The sequence below is a fragment of the Chinchilla lanigera genome, unplaced genomic scaffold (assembly GCF_000276665.1).
Source record: "Chinchilla lanigera isolate Chin_1 unplaced genomic scaffold, ChiLan1.0 scaffold00001, whole genome shotgun sequence".
Classification (NCBI taxonomy): domain Eukaryota; kingdom Metazoa; phylum Chordata; class Mammalia; order Rodentia; family Chinchillidae; genus Chinchilla; species Chinchilla lanigera.
In genome coordinates, this window is record NW_004955402.1 from 9,850,442 (window position 1) to 9,864,317 (window position 13,876).

Consider the following 13,876-nt stretch of genomic DNA (forward strand, 5'->3'; position numbering starts at 1 on the left):
CTGTAATAAGGACACTGAGGCAAGAGGATCACTGTGACGTTCTAAGTCAGCCTAAGCTACACACAAAGACCCCATCTCAAAAAAACCCCAAGAATAATAAAATCATCATCATCATCATGTACTTGAGACACTATTAACACTACAGCAGTTCAAAAAGGAAATAAGAGTGTAACAGAGTAATATGTGATTTATGCTAATCTGTAAAGACAAGAAAGCCTCTCGGGAGGCTGAGGCAGGAGGATCGTTGTGAGTTCGAGGCCAGCCTGGGCTACAAAGTGAGTTCAAGGCCAGCCTGAACTGCATAGCAAGACCCTGTCTCAAAAAAAGAAAAAGAAAAAAAAGAAAAGAAAACCAGAAAGCAGGACATGAGAGAGAACTCATAGGGAAAAAAATGGTGGCCCCTGGAAATATGAGAGCAAAGTAGGCAAAATACTATAGATGAAGAAAAGTCACATGGAGCACAATTCACTTTGGGAAATGGGAAGAATTAAAACTAAGTAAATAGGTAGGTTAGTAACCAAAAAATAGTAGGCTAGTGATAAAAAGCACTAAGGTTAAGAAAAAGAAAGAAATAGTATGGATTATACTGGCACGCTGCTAGATTGTTCCACTAATCCAAGAATGTTAGGTTGAAAATTTGGATTTCAGTGGGACAGCAACAACAGAAAATGAAGATTCGAAAAACATTGAAATTAAAGTATCCTATTCTACTTTCCTGCCAAGATTCTAACTAGTGCTTTTACATGGAACGTTGAGCAAATCCGTATTATAAAAGGAAAATCAGAAGAGTAACTATTAATATACATCACTGCACGTAACTACAGCCCTGGATATAAATTATTTCACTTAATTCTCATAATTAAAACCTATAAAGTAAGTTTTATCAAGTTTCTCATTTTGCAGATTAAAATATATTCAAGATCAAAGAAGTTAAATAACTTGTCCAATATGACACAAATAAAAAAAACCTGGCCTGTGGAGTAGACAGATTCACTTGGTCAACATGAAAGTCCTTTTCCCAAGGACTCTGATGAAAATGTATAATGAGGGACTGGGGATTTAGCTCAGTGGCATAGCACCTGCCTGGCAAGTGCAAGGTCGTGAGTTTGATTCCTGGTACCGGAAGAAAAACAAAATAAACGAACAAAAAAAAGAAAGTGTATAATGATGACATCAATAGCTAATATTTACCAAATACCAGGGACTATGCAAAGCATTTTCCATGCATTATCTCATTTAATATTCCTAAGAGTCCCATGACTTTCATTTTACTTGAAGATTTGTCGGAGTGTTAAAGCTGCTAAGAACTCTGCCCGAAGTCAAAAGGCCAATGGCTGGTCTGGGTGGAATTTAAAAATCATAGTTTGAAAAAAATAAAGAATAAAAAATAAATAAAAATCATAGTTTGGCTCCAGAACTCATGTTCTTAAGCACTGTGCCACTCACCTCAGTACAAGCCGACTACAACCAAGCAGAAGAAATACAATTACGACAAAATAAGTAAACTCTGTAGAATGGATGATAAAGGGTGGAGAAATATTTAGCTTGCCCTACTACTACTTAAGTAGTAAAATTCAAGCAATCATTGAGAGAAAAAAGTAGACGCATGTATCTAAAACAATCTCTTGATAAGGCTGGCAAACATATCTAAAGACAAGTTAATTTGGAGATGGTTTCAATTCATGAATTTTTTTTTTTTTTTGGTACCGGGAATCGAACTCAGGACCTTGTGCTTGCCAGGCAGGCACTGTGCTGCTGAACTATATCCCTGGCCCGTGAATTTTCAATATATTATCTACTAGGCTGACAACTACTTGACAAGACAGTTCCGCTTAAATTGTTTAATCCTTAAAACAAGAGTATAAAGTAGGCATGATCATTCCATTTAAGAAATGAAATAACTGAATATCATAGTGCTTTGGTAAATTGTTCAAGCATCTGAGCTAAATCCCAAAGCCAGGCTTTCAAGCCAGTTATCCCTAACCTTACAACTCATGCTTGTCAGTATGACAGTGTATGTGCAGAAGCAAAGAGGCAGAGATCAGCTCTACTAAATAATAAAAGCTAGAAGTATAAAGCCTTGATAACTGGCAAAGCGTAGTGAACAGACAAGACAGACCAATGGAACAGAGTGGCAAATTTTCTTTTTCTTTCTTGGTACCAAAAATCGAACTCAGGGCCTTGCACTTGCCAGGCAGGTGCTGTGCCACTGAGCTACATCTCCCCAGCCCGGTTTTGTTGTTGTTGCTGTTTGGGTTTTGTTTGAGACACGGTCTCACTACGTAGCTCAGGCTGGCCTCAAACTCACAGTGATTCTTCTACCTCAGCCTCCCAAGTGCAGGAATGAGAAATGAGCTCAAGTACACATGGAAACGTAAGACAGAAAGAAAGTAGCAGCTCAAGTGCATAAAGGCCGTGAAAATAACCAGATAGCTGTTTAAAGATAATTCCAAATGAATCAGAGATCTAAATGTAAACATTTAAAATATATATGTACATATATTTCACATCTATACACATATATTATATATATGTATTTCACATATATATGAAAATGAATGAATCCCTTTATAAGCTGGACCTGGGAAAAACTTCTTAATAATTATAATTCAAAATGCTAAAACAATGAAAGACTGATAATTCAAATAATTTTCTAAATTTTTCTATGACAAAATACAGAGAAGCAAAATCAGACACTCAACAAACTGCAAAAATATTTGCATTTTACCACAGAAAAAAGGCTGAGATCCCTGTAAAAACTAGACCAAAAAAAGGAAATACAGTTCATAAGGTTTAAATAGTCTTTAAAATATGAAAAGATGTTCAATCTTACTCATAAGAAAAATAAAAATTGAAAGGATACTGATACTAGTTCTATTAAAATTCAAGTCAACAAACTGTTGGTGAGAGCAACAGAAAATCCCATATACTACCATACTACTGGAAATATAAAATAGCACAACTCCTAAAGAGACAGAATACTGAAAGAATGAGCAAATTATATTTGTTTTCACTTTGACTCTATAATTTTACTTCAAGGAATTTACTCTAAAGACACCCTGGCAAAAATATGAACTGACTTATGTGCAATGTTACTAACAGCACAAGATGATAACACAAATATCCACTGATATGAGAGTAAATAGTTTTAACATCCACAAAATGCAACACTAAAGAGCTACAAAAAAGTAATGAGGAAGATCTCCATATACCAACACAGGACTTAGTTTATGTTAGTTTTTGTTAGAAAGGGGTAGAGAAATGAATATAAGCTTACGTACATGTATATATGTATGTACATTTATTTGCTTTTATTTACAAGAAATACTGGAATATTTAAGAAAAATGGGAAAGGAGAAACAACAGGGTGGACAGGACATGGAATGATATATTGAAATATTCCTAATTCTGAAATATTTGAATATTCCTAATAGTTCCTGTCTTGGTGACTTTTCTCTTGTTGCTGAGACAAAATACCCCATGCCCAAAATTAAGGAAGGAAAGGTTTACTGTATTTAGCTCACAGTTTATGGAGGTTTCAGTCCATACCCAGCTGGCTGCAAGGCAAAGTGGCACATGGGCAGAAAACAGCAAAAGCAGCAAGAGCAAGAGGGGGAGGAGCAGCAGAGGAGCAGCCTCTTTCCCTCCCTTATATTGTATGCAGGCTGCCCACCTCCGGGGTGGATGCAGCACTCACACCCATAATCCCAGCATTGGACCATGGATCACATCAACAAACTCTAGAAGCCTGCACCATGACTGCATGAGGCTTTGAGGGGACATCTAGACACAAACGATAACATTTTCCTAAATATTAAAAATAACCTTAAAACTGATATCCAGTTGGTGAATTAATCAATATGAATTATTTTCTTTTCAAAAATAAAATGTGATTTCCCAGTTGACTGAATAAGAAAATTTCAATTCAGTAACCAAGAGTATTCAGGACATCATGTCCCACCAAAAGTTACTTGTAAGGATGGTTGATTTGCAAATCTGGGATAAGAAATGTGTAAGATAAGCCTGAACATCTTAACGTAGCAAAACCAAGAAACTCTATCAAAAATTATTAGGGTCATATACTAGTACCATTAAGAGCCAACATGAAAAAGCTCTCATTAGTTAAAGACAGTATCAGCAAGGATGACAAAAACTGACACACACACCAAAAATATTTTTAAAATGTTTCCAAAATGATGTCAAAAACAAAAAGAGAAGGAAATAAATAGAGGTTATACCTTGCTGGCTATGCCTCATGTACTATATATATGCTCCTTTGTTTTTTTTTAATTTTTTTTCCGGTACTGGGAATTGAACTCATGACCTTGCGCTTGCCAGGCAGGCGCTATACCACTGAGCTAAATCCCCAGCCCCTTTATGCTCCTTTGTATACTAGCTTTTCAGGCAATGAGACCCCAGAGATTGTATGGCTGGGGAAAATAAGGGTAGCGGATGCATTCTCCTGGCTCCCTTTCTGCAGCTGCCACATCAACATACTTCTTTCTACTTAAAACCCGTATCAGCTCTCTCCCAAACAGCTACCCTCCAGCTCTTACTCTCTTCCTTTATCCCTTCAGGCCTACAAGTGGTAGCAGCTCTCTTCCTTGTTACTAGTCTCAGAGGTATGACACTATCCCTACCACTTTCTTAAATACTGTCTTTGTAAATAGTCCTTTTCCTACACTTCCTTCAAATTACTCAGTTTACCTGTGCCAAGTCTGTCACAGTCAGGCTCCAAATACTGCAAAATGGCAATGAAAGAGAGACTGAAGCATTCACTTGTATATTCTGAACAGTATTTCAAGGTAAAAAAAAACACCTCTACATGGTGAGTGAAAGTTCCTCTCCAATAGAAAAATCACATTGAATAAATATGAAAGATAACACAAAGAGCATTATTTTGTTATCCATAATAAAGTAAGCTATTTAGCTAAAGATTATCAAAGGATGGAACTATTAGATGAAAGGTCAATAAAGTATTTTACAAAGGAAGTATCCTAGGCTGCTACCACCTAAATACTATGAACAACCTTAACATCACTAAGGATGGCCCAGATAGACATAATCTACAAAGTACCTGAGAAAAACTCCAATAAATTAAACCCAACTTTTTTTTTTTTTTTTTTGTCTTTTTGAGACAGGGTCTCACTGTGCAGTTCAGGCTGGCTGTGAGCTCACTTTGTAGCCCAGGCTGGTCTCGAACTCGCAACGATCCTCCTGCCCCAGCCTCCCCAGTGCTCAGATTACAGCGTGTGCCACCATGCCCAGCTTAAATCCAACTTCTAGATCTATCAATTTATACAGGAAATAGAAGAGTACAGGAACAAGTTAAATTACATCGCAAGGAAACAAGAAGAAAAATCCAGAAGGTGGAACAAGGTAGTCACTTCAATAAGACACTGAGAAGGAGTGAGAAATTTAGGACATGAGACTTCTATGTTTAAAAGATTAAAAAAAAAAAAAAAGGCCTAACAAACTAAAGCAACATGTGGATTTTGCACAGACCAAAATTTTAATGAAGCATCTAAAAAATATCTGTTTTTAGAGACAGGGTAAAGTGAATATAAACTAGTAATTAATGATACTAAAAGAGCCTTTAATTTTATTAGACATGATAATGGTCACTGTGGTTATATAAGAAAATGTTCTTATTAAAAGAGATGTTTATTTACATATGTTAAGGGTGGGGCTGGGGATTTAGCTCAGTGGCACAGCGCCTGCCTGGCAAGCACGAGGTCATGAGTTCGATTCCTAGTACCGAGAAAAAAAAAAAAAAAACAAAAAAAAACTGTATGTTAGGGGTGACATACAATAACAGTGTCTGGAATTTAATGTATTTTGGTAAGAGAAAGGATGAATGATGGATCAAGTAAGTGTAGCCAATTTTTGAAAAGCGCAGGTAATAAGGATTACTACTGTCCCACTCCTGTGTACATTTGTAATTGTTTGTTATAAAATTACCAATTTTTTTTTTTTGTGTGTGTGTGTGCGCCAGGAATTGAACTTAGGACCTTACCAGGTAGGTGCTGTGCTGCGGAGCTATATCCCTGGCCAAAATTACCAAATAACACATAAAAACCTTGTTTTCCTTTTTAAGTACAGTTTTCAAGCTTGAGTATGTCTAAGAATTCACATCTCATGCTGAATCCTACGACTCATCTCAAAAAATTCTGATTTTGTTTGTCTGGGCATGGGCCCAGATTCCATTTTTAAACAAGTTCCTCAAGTGAATTAGATATAATCTACAAACCCATATCTGAAAATTACACACTTAGACTGCCTACCACAAATCTGCAAATGTATCAAATTTTTAAGGAAAGGCCTGATCATTTCTTTTACCTTTTCAAGCCTTACCCCACCTCTATCCTAGGATGATAAGGCATTTAATTAAACTTTTTCCTGAGACTATAAATTCCATGAAAGCAGGGTCCATGTTTGTTTTTACTCACCATGGTATCCCCTATTGCCTATCAGAATGCTCAGCACATAGTACACACCAAATAAACATTTGCCAACTGAATAACAGTAAAGGAAAAAGAAAGTACTAACATGATTCACCTGTTTCAAATTTAATTCCAGACAATCATCTGAGAAAAATTTAAATTTTCATGCCAAAAGGTGGTACAGTTTCAATAAAAGGGAGGCACAGGTTAGCCTACCTTTCAAAATATAACACAAGCATAAAATAACCTCTTGCCTGAGACATCAGACTTTGGACATTAATGTGAACCTAGCTTCTTACTGTTTAGTAACTACAATTAAAAATGTAGTGTATTTTTCACAATCCAAATAAGGAGGGCAAAAGTGAACTACATATACTTTATATGTATGAATGTAATTGATAAATTCAAATAAATAATGACCAAATCTAACGATTAAAGTTAGTTTGGGAACTAGTTCCAAAACAGCACTTAATCATTGTATCTTTATTTGGATATTTTTATACCAACATCACTTAACTTTGAAAATTTTACAGCAGCACAGAGCCTGCCTGGCAAGGGCAAGGCCCTGAGTTTGATTCCTGGTACCAAATACACACACACACACACACACACACACACACACACACACACAACCTTTTAAAATTTTCTTTCTTAATAGAATGACAATTTTTAAGTGCTTATGAAATATAATAAACAAAGAACCATGGAATTTTTAGAGACACAAAGGACATCAGTGACTATCTGATCCAACTTTGTATTATACAAATGGGGAAACTGAAGCCCAGATAAGAAAAAGATTTAGTTGATCACGCAAGAGTTAACAGCAGAATAAGGCCATGACAATGCTTTGCATTTCCAATCTAGTGTTCTTTTCACTACACCACTCTAACAGTATGTTTAAAAAAATAAATTTTCCATTGTAAATTGTAGTACTATCGGTTCATCCTTCTGTGTGTGCATGCTCACCTTCTTACGTATACATGTCTGGTATCCAACAGCTATGCTGTGGGCTTCAATTAAATAGATGTGTTCCCTTTTTTTGTAATTATCTTCAACAACAGAACTCTGTAGGTCATATCCTAAGATGTGGGCCATTCTGTCATTCATCATAACAGAATCTAGTTTTGACTATATAACCGTAATACCAAAACCTATAATCATGAAATAAAACTACGGTTTTGCAAATTCTAATCTAAAACTGAACATTTATTCTTTGTTCATTATACAATTTTATACGCAGTTCCTTCTTCTGGATTAAAAACATTTCTGACTCAAGAGATTAATGAATGACCTGATTCATGTCTGAACTGTTACTCTGAGCCATCTCTCTATACACCCACGGGGTGCTTGTAGTCCAAGAGGGCCTATTTACAGAACACATACTGAAAGCATAAAAGATACACACAGAAAGAGAACAAGATAATTAAATCTTAACAATTTAGCTCCCAGTTGCCTTTCATATCAATCTAAACCCCTGGTACAAATCATGACTACAAGAACAATCTCCAAAAGCCCTTCTCTCTTCTACTGAATCTAAATTACGTCTGCATTTTTTCAGTTATAATTGGCTTGGATGTTTTGATATGACACAGCTAGACTATGAATTTATGGGAATGGCTTCAGGGGTCAGGTAAATTACTCTACACTTTCAAAAAATAGTATCAGTAACTTCCTGCTTAAGTACAGTGACTAGCCTTTGCCAATAATACTGTACTACAAATATGGCAATAATATGGTTACCAATTATCAAATGCTTACTAAATGCTATTTGTGATAAATGCTTTACCTGTATTTAACTTTTATAGTAATCTTACAACTCTTTCCCTAATTTCCCAAAGACTAGTTCTGAGAAGTAAAAATAAGTCCCCTAAAATTCTCCAATGAGCACATGACAAAGCCTATGCTTAAATCCAAGTTCAGACCTTACAACACAGATTTATTGAGAAATTAATTAGGTGTCCCCCTTGCTTTTTTAAAATGCTGTTAAAAAACACTAACATCAATACAGACTAGACTGGTCTAAATTGGGTGGGCATGCACCCCTAGTCCCAGCTACCTGGGAAGCTGAAACAAGCCAATCAGCTGAGCCTCATTTCAGGACCAGTTTGAGCATCACAGACTTCATCTCTTAAAAGGCAATCTGATCCAAACCAACCAGATGTACAACTGATATTTGTAACACCCATTAATTTGCAAATTATGAACACTGACAAGCACGTAGTTTCAAGGCCCAAATACTTAATGGCCTCAAGATTTTTTATTCCTCCAAGAATAACAGAATCCCAAATACGATCAATTCAGTTGACAAAGCATACAGACGGATTATACAGCAATAATCTAATTCTGAAATGCTACCCAAAATCTGTTGTAATAACCCAATATGTGGACTAGACCTGTCAAGAAACCTTGCAACACACCTATAATCTCAGCACTTGGGAGGCTGAGGCAGGAGGACTGCTGTGAGTTCAAGGCCAGTTTGGGTTACTTAGTGAGTTCAGGAGCAGCCTGAACTACAGAACAAGACCCTGTCTCAAAAAACTAAAAAAAAAAAGAAAAGAAACTTCACAACGAAAATTTCAGTTTAGCGACAGGGACAGTAATACTACTGGGGGAATTTAGGTCAGTGGTAGAACGTTTGTCTAGTGAGCAGGAGGCCTAGGTTCAGTTCTCAGCACCAAAAAAATAGAAAAGCTAAAAGAAAAGTAATACTGTTAATGATAAAACAAGCAAGTTTATGGGGAAAAGCTTATTTTTGAATATGATGAATTTCAGCGATAATATCCAAGGAGACATACCTTACATGGAGGACAGATATTTAAGATTTTCAACCAGGTAAGAGTAAAACTAAAGGTTTAGGTATCAACTGTAGAAATGATAGGTAACTAAACTGTAGGAATGGATTAATGAGGCCAGGTGTGGTGGTGCACGCCTATAATTCCAACACTCAGGATTGCTGAGAGTTCGAGGCCAGCCTGAGCTACAAAGTGAGTTAAAGGCCAGCCTGAACTACACAGTGAAACCCAGTCTTAAAAAGACAAAAAAACAAAAAAAGATGACTGCTCTAAGATAATGAAGAAAAAGTTAAGTATTACAAATCAAAGACTGAAATAAAGAAACAAAAATAAGAGCAATGACAAGGTGAGAAAGCAGTAGAACAAGGAAGCCCAGAAAAAGAGAAATTTAAAAAAAAAACGAAGACTAACATCTGAACTTACATTTATATCTGCCTTCCATATTCTCAAAAACTGACAAATACTATTAAAAAGTATGTACAAAGGCACAACATAGAACTTAGTAACTAATACTGGTTCTCTTCCCTTTCTTCCACCCACCCATTGTTACACCACCCTTCAGTTACAGGAAAACTAAAGGAAAGGTCATGCTCTTCAAGAAAACTTTTCAGGATTCTTCCAGCTACATTATCTTTAACTGCTAATATTCATCATTACTACTCCAACAAAAAAGCTGCCTTAAATTTAGTTTTAAAAAGACATGTGCCAGAAAACTGTTCTAAAACCAGTTTTAGAAAAGCAGGGGAACTTCCACTGCTGAAGAGTAGAACTAGTGAAAGAAGTTCTGTTAGTTACTTTTCTCATTGCTGAGCCAAAATACCTACCACCTACAAGTTAAGGGAGGAAAGGTTTATTTGGCTTATGGTTTGTGGAAGTTTCAGTCCATAACTGGCTGGTTCCAAGGCCGGGTAGCATGGCAGAGTGGCAATAGTTCATGGCAGACAGAACGTAACAAGGCAACAAGAGACAAGACAAGCCTCTTTCTGTCCCTCATATTATATCCAGGACATCAGGATTAGAGCAGTACCAAACCAATCAGTGGACTGATTTAGTAAAACACCCACCCTTAATCCTAGCATTGCACTGTGAATCAATCACACACCAGATTCATCTACCTCTGAAAAAACCCCTGCATGAGGCTTTGGGGGGACATCTAAACACAAGCCATAACATAAGTGAAGAATAATTTAATAACCTTATTTTTTGAGATTACAAAAAAAATCTAGAGCACTGCACATGGCACATAATACACACTTAATAAATATCATTAAATAAACCAATAAGAGTCAAAAATAAGAGAGAAAAGCAACTAATGGGAAAGGGTATTGTTCTTTTAATACAAGAGAGGTCCACTAAAGTCCAGAAGGAGCAAGAAGAGACTTATGTAAAAAAATGAAATGACCTGACAGTTTATTCTGAATGGTAAAATAAATGAATGAATGTTCAAAGCTAAACATTCACTATTATGCAAAGAAAATTCAGATTAGATCCTACAACACTGGAAAAACAATTTTTGTCTCTAAAGAAAAATCTGACCTTTACCAAGTTCAAAGTAGTAATATTATAAACTTTCAATAACAGCTTTCAATAAAGTTATAAAAGTAAGCAGAAAAAAGGGCCAAGATTATAAGATTACAAGGGGGAAAAATAAATCTGTTGGTTGGCTAGTGCCTTTTTCAAAATGTTCTTTTACAAGGCTTGGGCTCCATAATACCTGGCTATCCTAACTCTGAAAGCCATCATGGCCTTACTTCTTTGACTCTTCCTCTGTTCAACCATCACCATTCACCTCTGGTCCTCTCTAGGGTATGCCTATAGTTTCATCAAGTTTCAATCTGTATCTTTGTGCAAATCATTTTCAAATCATTATCTTTAATTATGATCTCAGTTCTCTATCTCCAATAGTCTACAGGTCACTTCTTCCTGGTTGTCCCTGATATAGCTCAGGGGCATAAGCGCCTGCTTGGCAAGTGCAAGGTCCTGAGTTTGATTCCAGGTACCAAAAAAAAAAAAAAAAAAAACTATAAACACAACAAATTTAAAATTGAATTTATCTACATCTATTCTTCCCAAGCAACTTCCAAACCTGACATTGCTGTTGTCAATCTCCCTATAATCCAGGCTTCACGTTTTTGGAGTCATCCGACTATCGCCTGTCTCTTTGGTTTCCCCTTCTTCTCAACTCTGCCAATCAAGTTCCATCAATTCTTCCTTCCTCATTTTCATGTGCCAGTTTTGGGCTTTAATCATTTCTGAGCTATTATTACTTAAAAATTCTCCAACCTCACCATTTCTCCACCCTAACCCATTGTGCACAAAACTATCAGACTCATCTCTCATCCTGTCCTAGCCTTAAACTTCTTGCTTAGCACTCAAATCCTCCACAGTCTAACCCAGTCTCTCCTTCCAACTGTAGTTTCCTTCTAGCCAGTCATGTCTCTACCTTCAGCATTATCCTCAACTCTCCGAGAACCTTCCGTCCTATCCATCTACCCATCAGCATGAAAGCATACTTTGGTGCTCTCTCTCAACTCAGTGATGTCTTCTTTTCAATTTATATATATATATACACACACACACACACACACAGTTGCCTTAAACCATCATATGGAAATTATCACGTATTTTCTCAACTTATGAAATGTTTTTATTTCTGTGTATAGACGTAAGATTAACTCTTGTTTTCCTAAATACTGTAGACTGGACTGTCAGAATCCTGACATATTTCTTTCTATTTTCCACATCTCAATGTCTGTGAGAATCCCACTGAAGAAATCTATAGCAAGAGGTTACAACGAATGAATTAAAAACAAAAAAGCTTCTAAACCCTCCCTGTAACATCACATCATGGAAAAATGTAATCAAAAAGCAAAGCAGAAGCTAAGGTGTAGTTCAACGGCAGATTGCCTGGTCTAGCATGTACAGGGGCCCTGGGTTCAATTCTCAGTACCTCAAAAACAAAAAGTCTTAAAATATATGCAAATGGAACAATATTAGAAGATGAAATAGATGTAGAACACACTAAAGATGTGTTCTAATTCCTTCGGTTTCTCTCACAAGACGAAATGTTTTAAAATAAGCATCAATCTTCTTTACTACTTTTCAATATAAAGAGCATCTATAATGTGGGTGAGGCATTTCAAACATACTACCCACAATATTATTTCATAGTTAAGAATGCTTGAGAACAATTCTGAAAGCTCTGGGGAGAAACCTTACCCACTAAAACCACCGAGAGGTGGTTAACTGAAATGCACCTTAATTATCAATACTCTACAAAATTTTACTGATTCAAAATGAGGTTTTTAAACGGTATTTCTCTGAATGGCATTATTCTATGCCTTTAATCTTAATCCCCCAACCTGCATACTTAACATTAATTCTCTGAGGCCACTACGAAATCCTATCCATATATATGCTTTCTGAAACTTTATAATAGAGATTATGTGGTTTTCTTTGGATTAAGGTAGTATTATTATATAGCTTGTCAGTAGAGGGAAAACTCGCTTACAGAGTTAGCAACTATTAGTACTAGAGGCGTCAAATTCCCATTATTTACAGATGGTTGTATATGTTACTAACCAATTAATGATTTTTATGATAAGACTTTGGCTTTTCACTTCATAAGAACTTCCTTCTGATGTTTCAAAAGTGACAATGTTAAAGCACAGCATCACCAAAAAAGGGCAGCTATAACATCTGTGTGGTACTTTTGCAAGCAATACTCCAAAAGCTTAACATTGTGGTGATCAGTTATCTCGAATTTTTACACACTACTTCAGCAAAAAGTTCATTAGACTCAAAACACCTATCACTTCTGTATCGATTCTCCATCGTTACTTCCGAGTAAAAAAAAAAAAAAACTAAACTCTTAGGAGCTAAATCTCTGTAAATGGAAAGCAGCTTCCAAGATTACCGTCAAATCGATCGAGATTAATACGCGTCCTCAGATCGCCATTCAACAAACTACATACGTGGTAGCAACTCTGACGCGACGACTTTTGATACGACGCCTCCAATAGCAAGCTTCTAAGTGCAGTATGAACTGAGTCAGAACTAAAAGTTCAGGGAGGGATTAGGACGGGCCAGGCAAACGGTAAAAAGAGCCACCCCACGCGATTTTCGCGGTACTCCGACATCCTTCGGGACACGGAACCTGGCGTCGTCCACGGTGACCCCGCGCACCTGAGCCTTTCTCTACCGCAGCGAAGCAGACTGAGAACAAGAGGAAGGTAAACACGCGGAGCCCCCGACAGGCAAAGGGAACCGGTGCCACTCACCAGCAAACAATCCGAGTTCACTTCCGACTTGGGATCCCGCAGCAGGTTGTCGATTTTTTCAAACCGGGTCTCAAAACTGTCCCCAGTCGACATGTTGCTGCTCCTGTGACAATACCGAGTACCAGCAGCGGAAAGCAATTTCAACCAACTTCCTCAGCGGCGGGCTCGCAGGCTCGGGGCGGAGGAGCCGGAACCTCAGGGTCACCAGGTGCGCCCGGTCCCCTCCTCTCGCCCGTCACAAAGGGGACCTCCGCGCGCCGGACCCCGGCCTGGGGGCGGCAGCGACCCACAGTCGCCCGCACGCCCACTGTCGCATCCCACCCGGCAGCCCCTCACGACAGCCGAGAGCGCCGTCGCCCGC

The 13,876-nt window shown here is 37.4% G+C and overlaps 1 protein-coding gene across 1 annotated transcript in view; it reads right to left on the reverse strand.

Moving 5' to 3' along the window:
* Rock1 (Rho-associated, coiled-coil containing protein kinase 1) overlaps nt 1-13,876 on the reverse strand; it is a gene marked incomplete at its 5' end in the record, with an annotated part of 112,217 nt that extends 98,341 nt beyond the window's left edge. The window contains 1 exon segment of the mRNA XM_005372684.2: nt 13,516-13,876. Within this exon segment, the coding sequence (XP_005372741.1) occupies nt 13,516-13,608 (93 nt within the window).